Source organism: Scomber japonicus, chromosome 23 (assembly GCF_027409825.1).
Source record: "Scomber japonicus isolate fScoJap1 chromosome 23, fScoJap1.pri, whole genome shotgun sequence".
NCBI classification, from domain to species: Eukaryota; Metazoa; Chordata; class Actinopteri; order Scombriformes; family Scombridae; genus Scomber; species Scomber japonicus.
The window spans coordinates 22,287,394-22,309,778 of NC_070600.1; the positions used below are offsets into that span (position 1 = coordinate 22,287,394).

A 22,385-nucleotide genomic window follows, 5' to 3' on the forward strand; every position below is an offset into this window, starting at 1 on the left:
CTGTCCTTCCTTCCTTCCTTCCTTCCTTCATCTGTCCTTCCTTCCCTCCTTCATTCATATGTCCTTCCTTCCTTCCTTCCTTCATTCATATGTCCTTCCTTCCTTCCTTCCTTCCTTCCTTCCTTCCTTAAATCTAAGTTCAGCTGTTAGGGTAAATGTTCCCTCCTTCCTTCCTTCCTTCCTTCCTTCCTTCACAGTAAATGATAGTGATCTCGTGCGTCTGTGTGCGTCTCCCTTGGTGTTAAACCCACGGCAATGACTCAGTATCTCCCGTAGCAACCGCACACAACAGTTTACATCAACTCTCTGTCTGTTGCCACCCAAATAACTTCCATCACGTCCTCTCAGCGTGATCCTGACGTGTGCGGCGGTCGCGGCGGCGGCTGCTGTTGTTGTTGTTGTGTAAGAGTGAGTGAAGCATCCGAGCTAACTGGAAGCATTACTTTTGTCCCGACACGTCTTCAGGATCTCTCCCTGATACACTCGGCTGACGGTGAATCAGAGAGGAAAACACATTTCTGACTGGTGACAACGATGTTCCCCTACCTCCACCTCAACAGCTGCTATTTAATGTCAAGTACACACACACACACACACACACACACACACACACACACACACACACACACACACACACTAACAGTAATCAGCAGCTATTCTGATACTTAGATAATCATTTTAATCCTTTTACAAAACTTATGATTAGCTGCTTTTAGCTTCTTGAAAGTGATGATTTAATGTTTTTCTTTGTCATACGTGACGTTAAACTTAGTTGTGGATTTTAAAAAAAGACGTCAGCTTGAGCTTTAAGTAATTAGGTCAGAGACAAATAAGGGTTGGCAAGATGAGCGATTAAAAAAATATCTTTAAAAAATAGTTTTAAAAGCAGCATCAGGTTTGTTAAAATGTACATTTAGTATTTTTGTTGGTTTTATATCATTTAAAATGACATTTGCACCATTTTTTAACTCAAAGTAAGACTGAATGCTCCTAAAAATGTCAAATGGTGTAACCACAAAAGAATGATACATATTAAATATATGTTATCACCTACAGTGTGTTTAAGTGGACTTATATTAATAATGACTGTAAATGTGTCCTGATCTCCATGGTTACCCAGATTAAATGTAATATTTAGAACAATTGTATTCCATTAGCTTTATTTAATATAAAAGTTATAATGTAAGATCATGCCAAACTAGTTGATATGGTGTTTTGACTATTTACTGTTTTTAAGCAAGTTTAAGTTTTTATGGTTACACCACATAGACATTTTTGCCATAATCCTCAAATATATTCTCCTTCCTTTCTTCCTTCCTTCCTTCCGTCCTTCCTTCCTTCCCTCCATCTGTCCTTCCTTCCCTCCATCTGTCCTTCCTTCCTTCCTTCCTTCCCTCCATCTGTCCTTCCTTCCTTCCTTCCATCTGTCCTTCCTTCCTTCCTTCCTTCCCTCCATCTGTCCTTCCTCCCTCCCTCCCTTCCAAAGCTTTTATGGTTACACCACTTAGACATTTTTACCATAATCCTCTAATATATTCTCTCTAAATGGATTAAAAGCAGAAATTTGATGCTGGGTCCACAAAAAGAGAAGAACGTGTGCAAGTTATTCATACGTTTATTTATATTATCATAAATATGCTTCAGGTCTGAGATCTGTCAGAATAGATAATGTATCTGGAGTCACTTCCTGTAAAATGGGCCCAAAGCAGCTCTCAATCCTCCTGCTCTTACTCTCACTTCTGTCTCTTAGAGTTGAATTTAAGGTCTTGGCCTTTTAGTGAACCTCAAACCACAATGACTCCTCCGCCTGGCTCTGCAATATTTGATGAAATGTATAAAAACTTATCTGTGTTACGTTATCTCTGATTAAAAATGATCAATAAAAAAAGAGAGGATACAAAAAACCTCACATTACATCACTTACAGCTTATTAACCCTCCTGTTGTCCTCAGGTCAAGGAAAGGAGGAAGGAAAGAAGGAAGGGAGTAAGGAGTAAGGAAGGAAGGAAGGAAGGAAAGGAGTAACGAGGGAGGGAGGGAGGGAGGGAGGAAGAAAGGAGAGAAGGAAGGAAGGAGTAAAGAGGGAGGGAGGGAGGGAGGGAGGAAGGAAGAAAGGAGAGAAGGAAGGAAGGAAGGAAAGGACAAAGGAAGGAAAGGAGTAAGGAAGGAAGGAAGGAAGGAAGGAGTAAAGAGGGAGGGAGGGAGGAAGGAAGAAAGGAGAGAAGGAAGGAAGGAAGGAAAGGACAAAGGAAGGAAGGAAGGAAAAAGGAGTAAGGAAGGAAGGAAGGAAGGAGTAAAGAGGGAGGGAGGGAAGGAAGGAAGGAAGGAAAGGAGTAAGGAAGGAAGGAGTAAAGAGGGAGGGAGGGAGGGAGGGAGGGAGGAGAGAAGGAAGGAAGGAAGGAAGGAAAAATTAAAGAAATTAGGAGGAAGAAAGGAAAGAAGTAAGGAGGGAGGGAGGAAGGAAGCAAGGAGAGGAGGAAGGGAGGAAGGAAGGGAGGGAAGGAGTAAAGAGGGAGGGAGGGAGGAAGGAAGTAAGGAGAGAAGGAAGGGAGGAAGGAAGGAAGGAAAAATTAAAGAAAGAGGGAGGAAGAAAGGAAAGAAGTAAGGAGAGAAGGAAGGAAGGAAAGGAGTAAGGAGGGAGGGAGGAAAGGAAAGGAAGGAAGGAAGGTCAATTTGAAGTCAGTAGGGTTAAGAAACTGAAGTATACGTGAGTTTAAATTAGAGATGTATAACTTTCACCACAATGTTTAATAACTAATATATTTGTCATCAGCACCTTTAGGCGTCAACTGTGACTCAACGCAGGTCCGATGTGTCAGCGCTCAGAGTATCAGTGTAGTCAGACAAACATCAACCGTCACCACAGTCACATGACGCTCTTATTGTGGAGGGGTGTTTTTTTTTTTTTTTTACAATGAGAGAGTGATAAGTGGGATTATAATAATACACTCCTTTAACCCTCCTGTTGTCCTTGAGTCAAGGGAGGAAGGAAGGAAGGAAGGAAAGGAGGAAGAAAGGGAAGGAAGGAAGGGATGGAAGGAAGGAAGGAAGGAAGGAAGGAAGGAAGGACGGAAAGAAGGAAGGAAGGACGGAAAGAAGGACAGAGGAAAGAAGGTAGGAAGGAAGGAAAGAAGGAAGGAAGGAAGGAAGGAAGGAAGGACAGAGGAAAGAAGGAAGGGAGGAAGGTAGGGGGGAGGAAAGAAAGATAAAAGGAGGGAGGGAGGGAGGCAGGAAGGAAAGGAAGGAAGGAGGGAGGAAAGAAGAAGGGAGGAAGGTAGGGGGAGGAAAGAAAGAGAGAAGGAAGGAAGGAAGGAAGGAAGAAAGGGATAGAGGAAGGAAGGAAGGATGGAGAAAAGAAGGAAGGAAGGAAGGAAGGAAGGAAGGAAGGACAGAGGAAAGAAGGAAGGGAGGAAGGTAGGGGGGAGGAAAAAAGAGAAAAGGAGGGAGGGAGGGAGGAAGGAAGGAAGGAAGGAAGGAAGGACGGAGGAAGGTAGGGGGGAGGAAAGAAAGAGAGAAGGAAGGAAGGAAGGAAGGAAGGAAGAAAGGGATAGAGGAAGGAAGGATGGAGGAAAGAAGGAAGGAAGGACAGAGGAAAGAAGGAAGGGAGGAAGGTAGGGGGGAGGAAAGAAAGAGAAAAGGAGGGAGGGAGGCAGGAAGGAAGGAAAGGAAGGAAGGAGGGAGGAAAGAAGAAGGGAGGGAGGAAGGACAGACAGAAGGAAGGAACAGGACGACACAAGGGTTAACAATGTGCCATTCATGATATCAGATCCACCAGCTGAGTGAAGGTTGAGTCATATTTTAACTATTTAAAAAAAAACAACAACTAATACTTCAGCTTTAATTCAATAAATTGAGACACTTAGCCGACAACTTCCACACTAATGTTTTCACTTTAAAAAACAAAAAACAACAACATATAATCTCATGATAATCTTAATACCAACACGCCTGGAAACATATTATCATTCATGCGTGCCGGGCATGTGCAGACAGGAAGCAGAGCATCTACTTTGGTTGCTTAGCTGCATAAAATACTGCAGAAGAAGAACAGCAACGGTTTTTACAATGAGAGAGTGATAAGTGAGAAGGAAGGAAAGGAAAGGAAAGAAGGAAGGATGGAGGAAAGAAGGAAGGAAGGACGGAAAGAAGGACAGAGAAAGGAAGGTAGGAAGGAAGGAAGGAAGGAAGGAAGGAAGGACAGAGGAAAGAAGGTAGGAAGGAAGGAAAGAAGGAAGGAAGAAAGGAAGAGAAAAGGAGGGAGGGAGGGAGGCAGGAAGGAAGGAGGGAGGAAAGAAGAAGGGAGGGAGGAAGGAAAGACAGAGGAAAGAAGGAAGGGAGGAAGGTAGGGGGGAGGAAAGAAAGAGAGAAGGAAGGAAGGAAAGAAGGACAGAGGAAAGAAGGTAGGAAGGAAGGAAGAGAAAAGGAGGGAGGGAGGGAGGCAGGAAGGAAGGAGGGAGGAAAGAAGAAGGGAGGGAGGAAGGACAGACAGAAGGAAGGAAGGAAGGACAGAGGAAAAAAGGAAGGTAGGGGGGAGGAAAGAAAGAGAAGGAAGGAAGGAAAGAAGGACAGAGGAAAGAAGGTAGGAAGGAAGGAAGAGAAAAGGAGGGAGGGAGGGAGGGAGGCAGGAAGGAAGGAGGGAGGAAAGAAGAAGGGAGAGAGGAAGGACAGACAGAAGGAAGGAAGGAAGGACAGAGGAAAATAGGAAGGGAGGAAGGTAGGGGGGAGGAAAGAAAGAGAGAAGGAAGGAAGGAAGGGATAGAGGAAGGAAGGAAAGGAAAGAAGAAGGGAGGGAGGAAGGACAGACAGAAGGAAGGAAGGAAGGACAGAGGAAAGAAGGAAGGTAGGGGGGAGGAAAGAAAGAGAGAAGGAAGGAAGGAAGGAAGGGATAGAGGAAGGAAGGAAAGGAAAGAAGAAGGGAGGGAGGAAGGACAGACAGAAGGAAGGAAGGAAGGACAGAGGAAAGAAGGAAGGGAGGAAGGTAGGGGGGAGGAAAGAAAGAGAGAAGGAAGGAAGGAAGGGATAGAGGAAGGAAAGGAAAGAAGGAAGGAAGGGATAGAGGAAGGAAAGGAAAGAAGGAAGGAAGGAAGGAAGGAAGGACAGAGGAAAGAAGGAAGAGAGGAAGGTAGGCAAAAAAATCTACTTTGGTTGCTTAGCTGCGTAAAATACTGCAGAAGAAGAACAGCAACGGTGAAAAACAAGAGCAGAGGATTGTTTTAGGTTGGAGATAAAAACCTAAAATCAGCAAGTCAATGTGAAAGTCTTTGTGTTCTTGTTTTTTTATCGTAAGATTAAATCATAATCCTCGTGTTTTCAAAGTTACATTTTTTTTAGAGGTTTGGAAACGAGGGAGTGGTTCGGACACAGTGTGGAAACATAGAAAATGTTATACGTTTCAAAATAAAAGCATATTAATGTGGTATGCTTAAAGAGACGGTAATGTTATGCATTTCAAAATAAAAGCATATTACTGTGGCATGCTTAGATGGTAATGTGGCATGCTTAGAGAGATGGTAATGTTATGCATTTCAAAATAAAAGTATATCAACGTGGCATGCTTAGAGAGATGGTAATGTTATGCATTTAAAAATAAAAGCATATTAATGTGGCATGCTTAAAGATACTGTAATGTTATGCATTTCAAAATAAAAGTATATTAACGTGGCATACTTAAAGAGACGGTAATGTTATGCATTTCAAAATAAAAGCATATTAATGTGGCATGCTTAAAGAGACGGTAATGTTATGCATTTCAAAATAAAAGCATATTAACGTGGCATACTTAAAGAGACGGTAATGTTTTGCATTTCAAAATAAAAGCATATTAATGTGGCATGCTTAAAGAGACGGTAATGTTATGCATTTCAAAATAAAAGCATATTAATGTGGCATGCTTAAAGAGACGGTAATATGCATTTCAAAATAAAAGTATATTAACGTGGCATGCTTAAAGAGACGGTAATGTTATGCATTTAAAAATAAAAGCATATTAATGTGGCATGCTTAAAGAGACGGTAATGTTTTGCATTTCAAAATAAAAGCATATTAATGTGGCATGCTTAGAGAGACGGTAATGTTATGCATTTCAAAATAAAAGCATATTAATGTGGCATGCTTAAAGAGACGGTAACATTATGCATTTCAAAATAAAAGCATATTAATGTGGCATGCTTAAAGAGACGGTAATGTTATGCATTTCAAAATAAAAGCATATTAATGTGGCATACTTAAAGAGACGGTAATATTATGCTTATTAAAAATCAATTTTAACCCCATTTTAGCACCAAAATCAGTTATTTTATCAACGTTATCTCTGAAATGGAAAATAAAAGAAGAAGACAGGAAATACTTGATACATGACAATCGGATGTGGGTGTTAATGTGCAGTAAATGCACTCTGGAGAGTAGGCGTGTATCTTTAAAGATATCTCCTGTTTTTTTTTCCCCCTTTGGAGGTTCACATTAGCTCTCATTAAGAAAACATAACATGCACTCTGCGGCATCATTAGCAGAAACAGCAATAACACAAGACATGAATTATTGCTCAGAGGTTTAGCAGCTTTTTGCAGGACTTCAGGATTATCACTGCCGGACTGGAGCTGATAGTAAGACACAAAGAAAGCTAAAACTTATAATAATATAATAATAACAATAATAATAATAATAATAATCTGGTAAAGGAAATACACTCTAAACAAGTGGATTATGGGAAATGTAGGCTGTGTTCGAAACCGCATACTACACACTTCTATACTTCATACTTCTATACTACACACTACATACTTCTATACTACATACTACATACTTCTATACTACACACTAAACGACCAGATAGTAAGCAGACCGTTTACACTGTAGTAAACTACATGATTACCCACAATGCATTTGGTTCCTACCCGAGCTGAAATCATCAGGCTGAAGCTGATTTCATTTTAGCTCTAACTCTGTAAATAAACCACTTTATCCACATTTCTAACCTTTTTAAGAAAGTAAAGTAGCCCTTTAGATCCACAATGTGACGCTAATTTGTCCAAATAACATCTGTTTAAAGTTTTGTTCCTGAGAATTCGGAGCCACTCAAGTTAGCCGTAGCGAGTAACGCACTTCCGGTCAAGTTAGCCATAGCGAGTAACGCACTTCCTGTCAAGTTAGCCGTAGCGAGTAACGCACTTCCGGTCAAGTTCGCCGTAGCGAGTAACACACTTCCTGTCATTTTCACAAAAATAAAACACCTGTTACCTTTTATTATTAAGAAAACCATAACGATAGAATTGGTGCTTTTATTTTGAAAACAGGAAGCGAACATACCCTCACTGTAGCTACCTGTGACGTTTGTATTTTGGGTTTTTTTCAGAAGTTGCATTGCATCTTGGGTAATGTGAGTGTGAGTAGTAGCGTTGCATCTTGGGTAATGTGAGTGTGAGTAGTAGCGTTGCATCTTGGGTAATGTGAGTGTGAGTAGTCAGCTCTTGATGTATACTCTGCATTTCTGGAGAATCTAGTAAACCATCCAGGAACTTCTCACATACTCTAAATCACTACACAGTTGAAACACACTACATACTTCACATGATGTCAGAGTTAGTACGAGTAGTAGGAAAGGATGAGGTTTGGAACAGACCCGTAGTCTTAATTTGGAGCCTAGTTACAGTACTTCCTGTTTCTCTCTTAAAGTTTTGGAATGAATAAACTCACGTAAATCGGATGTTTGTGTTTCTGTTCCCTCGGTTGTACTGTTGTCATCTAATTTGTCCACCTATAATCGTCTGTGGCGTCATTACACACTGAAACTACTAACTCAAAATGTCAAAAACAGTCATTAAGCAGCTCACAGAAACTGGTCATCACAGCAGTAATAACACAGCAGGCAGTAAATCTTAGTGTGAAATACACAAACACATAAATGACCATTTCCACTTCTGCTACTTAAATTCTTAAATTCAGACTTCAGACGTTAAAATACAAAAAAAAAAAAAAAAAAAGATGATGTATTATAAAGCAGCTCCAGTTATTCCAGTGTGATCAGCCTGTCAGGTAGAGTGACAGGTGTGTCGTTGAAACATGTAATTAGTCACGTCGGCCTCGTTAGATGACATTTCAGAATAAAGGCCGCCTTTGTGTGTGTGTGTGTGTGTGGGGGGGGGGGGGGGTGTTAAAAAAGGAGTCTGACATGTTTGCAGTCACTTATAGAAGATACATTAAAGTTAAATGTACACACACACACAGGCCGAGCATTTCAAATATAAAAGAAGATAATAAGTGAGGAGGCGTTGAATCATATAAATAATTAAAGTGGATTTCATAATAAAAGCTACAGGAGTTAGCTGCATTAAATGATTAAAATGGGTCAAAATCATAATTATAGAGAGTCAATTATAGACGAATCAAAGGGCTTAAAGATTTAGCATTAACGTGCAATGAGCATCAATGTCGACTCTGCTGCACCTTAAAATAAATGCACATTAACATTAGAGCTTACTTAAATCACAACACCCTTTTTCTGTGGTCATATTTTCTGTAATATTGTGAAATTTGGACATTTTTTAGAGTAAATTTTAACTTTACAGTCAATCATCTACATAGAATGAAATTGGGAGTGCCACAATTGATGGTGCATTACAAATAAAAACACCTGATAAAAAGATAATAATAAATATTTAACACTATGTAAGTCAGAACCGCCATCTAAACAATCTCTTTTTATTGGAAATATGATTCTAAGCTGCACCTCTATAATAAAAAGCTGACTCTTTAAACAGATATGTGCACACCCAATGTTACAATCTGTAGAAGAAATGTATTAAAATGTGTTAATCAAGACTGTGTTTCAGTAAATCCATCACTACGGGTCTGTTAGAAACCTCATCCTTTCCTACTACTCGTACTAACTCTGACGTCATGTGAAGTATGTAGTGTGTTTCAACTGTGTAGTATGTGATTTAGAGTATGTGAGAAGTTCCTGGATGGTTTACTAGATTCTCCAGAAATGCAGAGTATGCATCAAGAGCTGAGTACTCACACTCACATTACCCAAGATGCAACGCTACTACTCACACTCACATTACCCAAGATGCAACGCTGCTACTCACACTCACATTACCCAAGATGCAACGCTGCTACTCACACTCACATTACCCAAGATGCAACGCTGCTACTCACACTCACATTACCCAAGATGCAACGCAACTTCTGAAAAAAACAAAAAAACCCAAAATACAAATGTCACAAATAAACACCTCTGTGGCTTCAAGTTAGCTACAGAGAGGGTATGTTCGATTCCTGTTTTCAAAATAAAAGCACCAATTCTATCGTTATGGCTTTCTTAATAATAAAAGGCAACGGGTGTTTGACCGGAAGTGCGTTACTCGCTACGGCTAACTTGACCGGAAGTGCGTTACTCGCTACGGCTAACTTGACCGGAAATTAGCACCACATTGTGGATCTAAAGGGCTACTTTACTTTCTTCCTAAAAAGGTTAGAAATGTGGATAAAGTGGTTTATTTACAGAGTTAGAGCTAAAATGAAATCAGCTTCAGCCTGATGATTTCAGCTCGGGTAGGAACCAAATGCATTGTGGGTAATCGTGTAGTTTACTACAGTGTAAAGGGTCTGCTTACTATCTGGTCCTTTAGTATGTAGTATGTAGTAGCCTATAGAAGTATGTAGTATGTAGTATAGAAGTATGTAGTATGTAGTATGTGGTTTCTAACACAGCCTAAATCTGGGCGTTAATCTCTTAGTAACAACCAACTAGTGATTTACAAAAGTCTTTATCTAGTCCACTTCTTAGTAATCTGTGAATCAGTAAAAATCGGTTGCTAGGTAACATCTAGCCACACACACATAAACAGGAAACCACTGCAAATAAACCGGTTTAAAAAGGGACAAAACATAAACATAACTGCTATAACTCTTTATGTAGTTGTGATTATGTTGTATTTGTATCTATAAACCTGAGATAGAAATAAATATGTTTTTTTTTTTTTATGAAGCTTGTCAATGATTTTTGGTCATTTTAATTTAACGAATTAGTGTGTTACAGCAGTTGATGTAAGACTGCCAATATTTACACAGGTAGCATACTGTGTGGTAGATCACATGGTGAAGCCTGAATGTCCCAGAAACAACATTAAGTCATATTTTAATAACGGTTGTGACATTATTGCTGGATTAAATTATCATTACTTCCTTTATTTTAGTTTTTAAGTCTATAAAAATGTCTCTCACACTGACATTAACAGAGAAAAGCAGCAAATCGTCACACCTGAGAAACTAGAACTACAGACAATTATCTTTTAATTGATGAGTCAAGTTATTTCTGCTTTATAAAAGTCACTTTTCATAAAGGTTTAGGGAACTTTTTAACCTGATTATAAAGTAAGTAACAAGACAAATCAGGTAAACCAGATGTTTAGACTCATCCGCCACATTCAACCTGGGACTTTCCATGGAAATAATTCACTCTTAAGAGCTAATTTCCCTTTCATAACTCTGGCCTCACAATGGGAACGCTTCAATTTTATGCCAGTCATTGTTTTTTCAGCGTCACTATCTCCAAGTTTAAAAATAAATTATTCAACTGACACAATTTCCTGAAAGTACATTATGGCTACACACACACACACACACACACACACGAGCACGAGCACAAGCACATGGTCGACGAGGACGCAAGCTGAATTTACTGAAGCAATCATTCTGTAGTTTTCACAACACTTCAGGTTTTTCAGAACAGGATGTGAAATAACTTTTAAAAAAAGAAAAAGCTGTTTTTTTTATGTCTGGAGACTGTTTGAGTGAACAAAACAAGAGTCCAACATCAAAACTAAAGCTTAAAACTTCTGCTTTAAGTTCTTTTTATCCACAGTCACATTTAAACACACAGTTAGTGTTAGTTAAAGACTTAAGAAAAAAAAAGGAACAGTCTAGAAATTCAGTGTCTCACTTATCAAACAAACTTCCTCTCCTCATTGTGCAATTGCTGAAACCAACCAAATGCCTCAAACTACCAGCTCAATGTAACCCAGAGTCTCAGGTATCAACCACAAACTAAACACTAGTGTGTGAAGTGACACTACATACCCAGAAGAGAAAGTTGAAGACAAACACCAGGTATTTGATGCACTGCAATGCCCCCATGGCTCCGAGTTCAAGATTTAGACAAGAGAAAATCCAAATGTGTTGTGCTGTGCAAGAGTTAAAGTGCCTTCTGTGACACAAATGGGAAGAGAGAAAAGAGGTAGTAGAAACTGGAGGATCTTTTTTTTGTGTTTGTGAACCACACCCTTTGCTCGGCTCACCTGGGTATTCTTAGGAAGTGGAGTTTGGGGGAGGGGCTGTGTGGAGAAAGACAGAGAGAGAGAGAGGAAGAGGGAGGAAAAGTAGGTGGAGGTAAGGTGGGAGGTGGATGTCTGTTTTCAGTAGATTTGACAGAGAGAGAGAGAGAAAAAAAAGGCCTGAGGTGAAATAAGAGATCTGTCTGGTTTTACACAAAGGATAACAGGTGAAAGTAATTAACACAAGCAGGTAAATTAAGGGAAAATGAACCAGCAGTCAGTGTGAAGAAGTAGCTCCTGTCTGTAATGTGTGATTAAAAGAAGAAATAAACGTTAAATAAACACAAAAAAATTTACAATATCTAACCTGCAGGACTGTCACTATTAATCCATTCACCCACTAACAGTTTAACATCACGGTACAGCATGTTTTTATTGTGTTTTTATAATTATTTAAATTAAAAATGAAATGTTCATTACCTTACCAAACCCACTGATCACTACTATTTAAGATGAGATACGATACAATATGATACATTACGATACGATATGATATGATACGATACGATAAGATAAATTACGATACGATACGATACGATACAATATGATATGATACAATACAATACGATACAATGCGATACGATACATTATGATACATTACGATACATTACGATACGATACAATACGATACGATACAATACGATACGATACGATACGATACATTATGATACATTACGATACGATACGATACATTATGATACATTACGATACATTACGATACGATACATTATGATACATTACGATACGATACGATACATTATGATACATTACGATACATTACGATACGATACATTATGATACATTACGATACATTACGATACGATATAATACAATACGATACAGTACGATAAATTACGATATGATACATTACGATACGGTACAATACAATACGATACGATAAATTACGATACGATACATTATGATACATTACGATACATTACGATACGATACAATACGATACAATACGATACGATACATTATGATACATTACGATACATTACGATACGATACAATACGATACAATACATTATGATACATTACGATACATTACGATACGATACAATACGATACAATGCGATACGATACATTATGATACATTACGATACGATACAATACAATACAATGCGATACGATACATTATGATACATTACGATACGATACAATACGATACGATACATTATGATACATTACGATACATTACGATACGATACAATACGATACGATACAATGCGATACGATACATTATGATACATTACAATACGATACGATACAATACGATACGATACAATACGATACGATACAATGCGATACGATACATTATGATACATTACGATACGATACAATACAATACAATGCGATACGATACATTATGATACATTACAATACGATACAATACAATATAATACAATACGATACGATAAATTACGATATGATACATTACGATACGATACAATACAATACGATACAATAAATTACGATACGATACATTATGATACATTATGATACATTACGATACGATACAATACGATACGATACGATACAATGCGATACGATACATTATGATACATTACGATACGATACAATACAATACAATGCGATACGATACATTATGATACATTACAATACGATACAATACAATACGATAAATTACGATATGATACATTACGATACGATACAATACAATACGATACAATAAATTACGATACGATACATTATGATACATTATGATACATTACGATACGATACAATACGATATAATACAATACGATACGATACGATAAATTACGATATGATACATTACGATACGATACAATACGATACGATAAATTACGATACGATACATTACGATACGATACATTACGATACGATACAATACGATATAATACAATACGATACGATACGATAAATTACGATACGATGCATTATGATACATTACGATACAGTACGATACGATACAATACGATATGATACGATACTATGCGATACGATATAATATGATGTCTCTTTATTGATCCCCCTTGGGAGAAATTCAAATCACTGTCTTAACAAACCCACTGATCACAGATACGATAAGATACGATAAGTTACGATACCATAAGACAAGACACGACACGATTTACTTTGCTTGCTGTGTCCGACTAACAGACTTAAAATGTTAAAATATACTAAAATGCTAAATTACAGTCGTAAACAATGAGGAGAATTAGCAAATCCTCATCAAATATTTATCATATTTTCTTGACAAATATCGGACGCAAATATCCAATCATCAAAATAATTGCTGATTAATTATCTTTCAATTAATAAATCGACATATTGTGACAGTTCCTCTTTGTTTACTTGCTAATACATACTATCTTTTGCGTTGTGTTAGCATAATTTACTAATTTTTTTGTACATTTAGTTATTTATGGTACAACTGCAACAAATGACAAACTGCACAATACCATTATTTCAACTATCACTCAACTCATGTTTTACTTTTTGACAAATATCAGTGCAAAATTAATATCAGACTCATATTATCATTCTGACAACATCAATATTCTCCTAATACATAATGTTACTTTTTCTTTTTAAACTAATATTGTTTTAATTGCTTATGTACTTACTTATAATGTATTTCTCTTTTTATTGATGTTCTTTCTATTTTTGCTGCTGTAACATTATCTTATCTTAATGATTACTTTCACAGTTGAATATGTTTTTTTTTTAAATAATTAATAATACTTAATAATTTAGTTTATAATCAGCCAATTGTGGAAAATTAGTTTATCACAACGTAATGACTTTTTCTGTCTGACCCGCAATAAAAACAACTCAGTATTATAAATATTAAATTACAACGATATAAAAGAGAAATACTCAACAACCTCATTTTGAATCATCTAAGGATCAGAAAAGAAAACGTCTGGCGAGAACTGAAGGCTTCACAGGTGTATTCACACATTCCTCCTGGGACTGGGATGTAACTGGAGCTGCCCTCCTCTCCCACTAGACCCAGTAAAACCAACAACACCAGCTTTTGTTTCCAAGCAGCCGAAGCCTCTTTTGTGTTTCTGTTAGAAAAATGTCTAACAAGTTGTTGCTGTCTCGCTGCGGCTTTGAATGTTTTAAAAAAAATCGTTTTATAAAAAGGAGGAGATGAAGAGAAAAGATAACACAACACAAAAGGGAATAAAACTAGAGAAAAGAGAAGGAGAAGAAAGAGGAGGCACAAGAGAGAGCTGGAGAGAATCTAGAAAAGGGAAAAAAAAGGGATGAGAAGTGTTGATTGAGCAGTTCATGGCAGATTGGACTCAATTTCGCCCCCTGCTGGATTTAATATGAATTTCACCAAATCACCTCAAGCCCAAAAAAAGGTTTAGAAAAGTCCAACTATGTACTCAACGGGATTAATTGATGGAAGGGAGGAAGAAGGAAGGGAGGGAGGAAGGGAGGAAGGAGGGAAGGGAGGAAAGAAGGGAGGAAGGGAGGCAGGGAGGAAGGAGGGGAGGGAAGGAGGAAAGGAAGGAAAGAAGGAAGGGAAGAATAAGGAAGGAAAGAAGAAGGAAGAAAAGGACGGAGGAAAGAAGGAAGGAAGGTAGGAGGGAGAGAGGAAAGAGGAAGGAAGAAAAGGACGGAGGAAAGGAAGGAAGGAAGGTAGGAGGGAGAGAGGAAAGAAAGGAAGGAAAGGAAGGAGGGAGAGAGGAAAGAAAGGAAGGAAAGGAGGGAGAGAGGAAAGAAAGGGAGGAAAGGAAAGAAGGAAGGAAGGAAGGACGGACGGAGGAAAGGAAGGAAGGAAGGTAGGAAGGTAGGAGGGAGAGAGGAAAGAAAGGAAGGAAAGGAGGGAGAGAGGAAAGAAAGGAAGGAAGGAAGAAGGAAGAAAAGAGGAAAGAAAGGAAAGGAGGAAAGGAAAGAAGGAAGGGAGGAAAGAAAAGTACTCTAGTTTAACATTTCTGCAGACATCTCCCGTCTAGTAAACATGATGTGACCTTTGCTCTGTTCCTTCAGTACACCTTTTTATTTCCCATGATTCAGATTAATGTGTTTATTTAAGGCGAGTGCAAATCTGATATATGCTGTTTGAGAGAGAGAGAGAGAGAGAGAGAGAGAGAGAGAGAGAGAGAGAGGGAGAGGGAGAGACACAGAGAGAGGGAGAGACAGAGAGAGACAGAGGGAGAGAGGGGGAGAGAGAGAGAGAATACGAGCAAATGGAGAAAATATATGAAATACTTTAATGACAAATACACAGACAGGAAATCACTAAAAACACATTTTATTTTAACCTTCCTGTCGTCCTCCCGGGTCAAATTGACCCCGTCTGTTTTGACTGTTTCCTCTTTCCTCCCTCCCTTCCTTCCTTCCTTCCTTCCTTACTTCCTTACTTCCTTCCTTCCCTCTGTCATTCCTCCCTTCCTTCCTTCTCTCCCTCCCTCCTACCCTCATACCTTCCTTCCTTCCTTCCTTCCTCCCTCCTTTCCTTCCTTTCTTCCTTCCTTTCTTCCTACCTTCTGTCCTTCCTTCCTTCCTTCCCTTCCTCCATTCTTTCCTCCGTCCTCCCTTCCTTCTCTCCCTCCCTCCTACCCTCATACCTTCCTTTCTTCCTTCTTTCCTCCCTCCTTTCCTTCCTTTCTCCCTTCCTTCCTCTGTTCTTCTTTCTTTCCTTCTCTCCCTGCCTCCTTCCCTCATACCTTCCTTCCTTCCATCTGTCCTTCCTTCCTTCCTTCCTTTCCTCCCTCCCTTCTTTCCTCTGTCCTTCTTTCTTTCCTTCTCTTCCTCCCTCCTACCCTCATACCTTCCTTTCTTCCTTCTTTCCTCCCTCCTTTCCTTCCTTTCTTCCTTCCTTTCTTCCTTCCTTCCTCTGTCCTTCTTTCTTTCCTTCTCTCCCTGCCTCCTTCCCTCATACCTTCCTTCCTTCCATCTGTCCTTCCTTCCTTCCTTTCCTCCCTCCCTTCTCTCCTCTGTCCTTCTTTCTTTCCTTCTCTCCCTCCCTCCTTCCCACATACCTTCCTTCCTTTCTTCCTTCCTCTGTCCTTCTTTCTTTCCTTCTCTCCCTCCCTCCTTCCCTCATACCTTCCTTCCTTCCTTCCTTCCTCCCTCCTTTCCTTCCTTCCTTCCTTCCTTCCTTCCCTCCTTTCTTACTCCTTTCCTTCCTTCCTCCTTCCTTCCTTCCTTGACTCGGGACAACAGGGGGGTTAACGGTGCCTTTCACTTTGATATAATAAGAATAAAAAGGCTTAAATCTCATCAGAAATAATAATAATAATAATCTTAAATACTTCTCTGTTGTGTTGTGCCAAACCTACAAACTTCCTCTGAAAGATGTTTTCGGCCATTTTTTATTTATTTATTTATTTTTTGCTCATTTGCAGACGAGCATTCAACATTAACTACAAACTTGTTGTTGCTCAATTAAGCATGAATTCATAGAGCTGAGAAGGAACACAGTTGTGCTTAATGGCTTGAGTCATAACACAGGAAAACAACTGGGGCCTATCTCTGAATGCATCTGCAATAAAAAAAACACTCTGCACCCTCTAACCTGCTCTGAAAGTGTGTTTCCGGCCACTGAAGAAGACCTACGCAGCTACTTACACTTGCAAATTGCACCACACTTGCCAAACGTTTCGTTATTTATTGTATCTTAACTATTTAATCAATGTTTAGACTGATGGAATAAATGTCCTGGGGTCGTTTAGTACTCTTTTTTTAATGGTATTAAAGTTCATGTATGGTGTAAATGTTGTAAATCATACATGCACTTTAGACAACATGTATATATACACATATTTTAAATACTATCTGACCCTTTTAGTGTGAAGCAGATAGCCTATCAGAGTGTCTCATTTCACATCATCTCTATTAATTCCTACATGATAGTACTTACAGCCTATTTTTAAATGATTTGTGAATAAAATAATCTGAATTGATAGATCTCAAACACCAAACTCCATCCAGAAATCTGTCAATTTAACGTTTTTTTTTTTTTTTAGTTTAGATTGATTAGAAAGATTAGAAAGAAGGTTGAGTTTCATAGTAACACAAACAGGGGCTTAAATAGGATATAATAATAACAATAATAATAATAATAATAAGATGGCTGGAGCTATTCAAATAAGTACATTAGGATATATAGAGCTCATTTAAAAAGGCACGAGCAAGCACAACTTTTATCAAGATTTTCGTATTGTGACATAAAACACCTTATACATATATATATTTTAAATGTTTTAACTTACCCAGAAGACGAAATTAAAGATAAAGAGGGCGTACTTGACGCATAACTCCCAGCTGCTGAGCGCCGACATCCCTGCTGTGTGTTTTAAAGTTGGTTTTGTAGTAATTTACACGCTCAAATATCTGGATATCGCTCCCTGCTCGTCCGTCTTTAGGCGTATGTTCGACTCGGCTCGGCTCGAGATTGTTCGGCTTCGCTCGGCTCCACTCGGCTCGGTTCGGTCGTTTCCGTTAGTGTTCGGCTCCCGATCTGCCGAGAGCAAACAGAGACGATCATCTGCTCCACTCCCACTCAAATAGAGACAGAAATAGAGAGATTTCTGTCCTCCACTTTGTCCTTTTGCTTTCTTCTTAGCTTTTCTTTGCTTCTTTTGTCCTTTTTTACAGCCAAGCACGTGCTCTTTGATCCAGAAAAACAAAGATGTGGGCTATTTTTGGAAGAAAGAAAGCAAAAAAGGAAAGACATCCTGATATACATAATGATATAATAAGATCTATGTATAATATTCTATTTTTTATTATATACATTTAAGTGAGTATGTCTAGTTATAGTAGTGCAGGAAGTTATACATTTAGCCATTCACTGTTTATGTATTTTTGATTTATGGCAAGTGGCTGTTGTAACATTTTAATTTCACTTTGGGATTAATAAAGTATTTGTTTTTAAAAGCATATTCATCTGATGTATTTGTTGCATTTGCACAAGTAGGCTTTAAACATGGCCGGATTAACCTCCTATTGGGCTCTGGGGCAAAGGTTTGCTGTTAGCCCCCCATCATATATACACAATAACCATTTAATCTAGACCTGGAACATAATTTAACTGTAATTTTACCCAGACCTCAGCTGTGAAGTGATGTGAAAGTGATCTCTTGTTATATAGTGATCTTTTATGTATGTATGTCTGTAGGTACATCGACACACACAACTCCTCCCAGGGTAATAACAAATAACAAAAAATATGGAGAAATAATACCAAGAATGGAAGAACATGTGTTAGTTTGGGCTGGATATTGGATCAGTAGAGAGTTGTAGACAAAGTTCAGCGGCTTTTCCAGCCTGAGAAAAACACCAAAATGATGAATTTGGCCTCATGAGTACAGCCACATGCTTGTAATTTTGGATTTTGAACTTTAAACCTCATTACCAGCCTTCAAAATGCCACAAGAGTCAACACCAACCATAAGCAGTGTGTGCGGTGGGTGTGTGTGTGTGTGTGTGTGTGTGTGTGGCTATATTCTCTCTCTCTCTCTCTCTCTCTCTCTTCTCTCTCTCTCTCTCTCTCTCTCTCTCTCTCTCTCTCTCTCTCTCTCTCTCTCTCTCTCTCTCCCCCCCCCCCCCCCCCCCCCTTTCTGCCTCTCTGGTTGGAAATGTGACTGTTTGTCTTCTTCTGCAGAACAAAGGCGACAGTGTGACCGGTCAGCCCACAACTGTTGTTTGCAGCTGCACACACACACACACACACACACACACACACACTGACGATGAGGATGATGAGGATGATGAAGGAGTACAGTGCAACCCAGCTGACCAGAACCACAGCCGTGGGAGTAATACATCTCTAAACACTGACAATTTTAACCATAGAGAATTTTTTTTTAAATCAAAAAGCATCTAGAGACAGATACATGAGGCTGATATTAGCCTGAGCAGTGATGGGATGTAGATATTTGATATATTTCTAATCTATCTGCCCTAATATTATATGAATATTGCGATCTTATTGTACTTTCATCATCAATTTTAACCCCTAGATTATATAAGAAAGCTGCACTTTTTAGTTATGCATCACACTATTCATATGTTTTTCTTACTTTGGTACATTAAGTAATATTCAAAATCAGAAATGTATGCACTAAAAACAACTGGATTGAAAATTCTGTTTGCAGGTCTTGTTAGTTGTACAAAATGACAAAATGTAACGTTTAAAACTGCAAAAGGATAAAAAATATTATTAACAATCAGTAGCAAATTGTGGCATGTGAGTTAAAAACAGTTTGCAGTCATACTATAGTTTAACCAGAGTAAATAAAACCAGAGTATTTTATTTTTTGTACAATATTCTGTTCATTTTATTTTGCTTAACTTGTGTATATTGTACTATGTGAAGCACCTTGTAACCTCAGTCTGTCAAGGTGCTATTTTGACCCACATCATTGAGTCTATTTCTGACCCAGTTATTTTTAGTGTGTACCTTCATGTGCTGTGCATGAATGGTAAATATATACACAAATGTTTGCACAGTTACATAAAAGCATAAAAACTGCATTTTATTGAATTTAAGTAAGTCGGACTAAACCTGGAATAAACCTTCAAGCTCAAATAACTTTTATATTTTTAACAGTGAAGCAAATTACCTTCCTTTTTCATCCTGTGTGCCAAATTCAACTCAAGAAGCTATTTTAGAGGCATAAAAAAAACAGCTATGAACATGACTTCTTATGTGTGTGTAAATGAGATTTTTAATACATCAGCAGTAACGACAGCTTCAACCCAAAAACCCAGATTAGTTGGGGCCCAGTTTGTGTGTCTATAGTGTCTCAGTCTTCTTACTGAGCTGGATAAAAGACTGAGTGTGTAAAACAACACGGCCTTCATCGCCTGCATGGTTTGTGTGTGTGTGTGTTTGTGTGTGTGTATGTGTGTGTGTGTGTTTGTGCGTTTTGGTCTCCAAAACAACTTGGCGTCAATCTCTGCACCCGTTCACAAAGCTCCCCTTCAAAGCTCTGGCCACCGCCTCTGTGTCTGTCTGTATGTGTGTGTGTGTGTGTGTGTGTGTGTGTGTGTGTGTGTGTGTGTGTGTGTGTGTGTGTGTTTCAGAAATGGTCACCAAGAGGATGATGAAGCAGTGAAGGAGGATGAAGGAGACGGCATCACATATTGCAAGATTTTTCCAAGGCAAGGCAAGGCAGTTTTATTTATATAGCGCATTTCATACACAATGGCAACTCAATGTGCTTTATATAAAACAGAAACATTAAAACATACAATTAACCCCCCACCCACCCCCCCACCCCCCATAATATCCAGGTTTGCATGAACCGAAAAAAATGTCTCAGAGTAACAGAATGATTTATTCATTTCAGTGATGAGTATAAAGCGATGATACTCTCTCTGCCTAGTATGTATGTATGTCCTTTGCATATCTCTAGAACTGTTCGTCTAATCTACTTCACACTTGGTGGGTGTAATGCTGAGGACTCAAGGAAGTGCAGTGTTGGATAAGAAATGTAAGAAATATCAATAAAGGCATTTAGCAGATCTTGACCTCTCCAATATGGCAGCCACAAACACACATAGCTGCAACATATAGGAAGCAGCCAAAGGAATATCTGTCTATCAGTCTGTCTACTCTTCAATTTTCTCGACAACCGTTAATCCAATCGACTTCTCACTTGGCAGGTGTATTGCCCAAGACCTGAGGAAGCATTCTGTCGAGTATGAAGTTGTTTGGATGAGCGGTAATTGAGAAAGCTGCGAGAAACAATGCTGGAGGCCAAGCAATCGGCCCGTTCCTAATCCAAACAGGCACATTTTGAAACAGCACTGCACTCATACAATTTAACCATAAAGGGGCTTGGCAAAGTCTAATGTATGTTTTTATATTGAGCAAGGTTGACTACTGTAGTGCTCTCGTGTTTGGTCTAAAAAAAAAAAAGATATAAACCAGTTTGATTTGATTCACAACTCTAGAGAAGAAGGACACACATCACACCTGTTTTAACGCCCTAACGCCCTTACATAGACTGCCTGTCAGTTTCTGTGTAGATCTTTAACCCTTTTATTAGTTTATGAAGCACTTAATGGTCTTGCAGTGTTTTAGTTGTTAAAAGTGCAGCTCTTCTAATGTTGCATAAATAAGTCAGGCTAAAACGTTTTTCTCCTCCAACTAATTTGGCTCTTTGAAGGCAGTTTGAGGATTCATTTGTTCAATTTTAAATGAAAAGGGAACTATCAAGCTCATGTGATCATGTAATTGCTCTAACCAGCAAGAAAGATCCTGTACAACTGTAGTTTGATTGATTGATTTGACACATCTGAGGGTAAAAAGGGTATTAAATACTCTAGAGCACACTGCCCTCTAGTGATAAACGCTGGGAACTGCAACAACATTTAACTTGTCCGACTTTATTCAAGGGGACATACCTTTCTCTAAAAAGCTCTCCTGCAGTGAATTTGAAGATAAGTGAAAAAGCAAATATAATTCAACTACCTTTGTTACATTTTTACACATTTTTTTGAATAGGTTAAAACGCTATTAATAAGGTAATGGCACTCTAAAATCTTAGAGAGATCCACCAGGCATAGAAACTTCTCATAATATTCTCATAATATTCTGTGAAAACTCTGAGCAATCATATCATTCGGTCTGAATGATATGATTGGCCGAGCGACCTGCCTGTTTTCCTCTTCTGCATTACGTAATTGCGCGCGCACCCCTACCCGGAAGAGAGTCTGTTGTGGATCCATGGCATTATAATACATCCACGATACACGGAGATAGCCGTAAAAAGACAATAGCGACTGACAATGACAGACAAAAGCGGGCCACGGCTTCCACCTGCAGCCGCTCCCACGGGGAAAAAGAAAACTATATCTATAATATAACTATATTACTATATCTTCACTGTTGTAGTGCGCGCGGGAGGGCAGGTGGAAGGAGGGGTCGTTTCAAAGTGCTGTGTGAAATGCAAGAAAGGTAAGAGTCGCTTTAATGAAAACACTGGCATCTGATTTGTAGATATAAAGATTCCCCTCAGACATGCTTCACAGATATATAAAACTAAGCTTTTGCCAAGTATACTACAATTACCTACCTTAGTTGTACTCGTTA

General features: G+C 38.7%; 1 protein-coding gene across 1 annotated transcript in view; it reads right to left on the reverse strand.

The window, feature by feature from the left end:
* LOC128353117 (CD9 antigen-like) overlaps positions 1 to 17,622 on the reverse strand; it is a 21,198-nt gene extending 3,576 nt beyond the window's left edge. The window contains exons 1-2 of the mRNA XM_053313803.1: positions 17,554 to 17,622; positions 444 to 487 (exon numbers count right to left, since the gene is read on the reverse strand). Coding sequence (XP_053169778.1) covers positions 444 to 487; positions 17,554 to 17,622 — 113 coding nt within the window. The remainder of the gene's footprint in view (positions 1 to 443; positions 488 to 17,553) is intronic.
* Between the last annotated feature and the right edge of the window lie 4,763 nt (positions 17,623 to 22,385).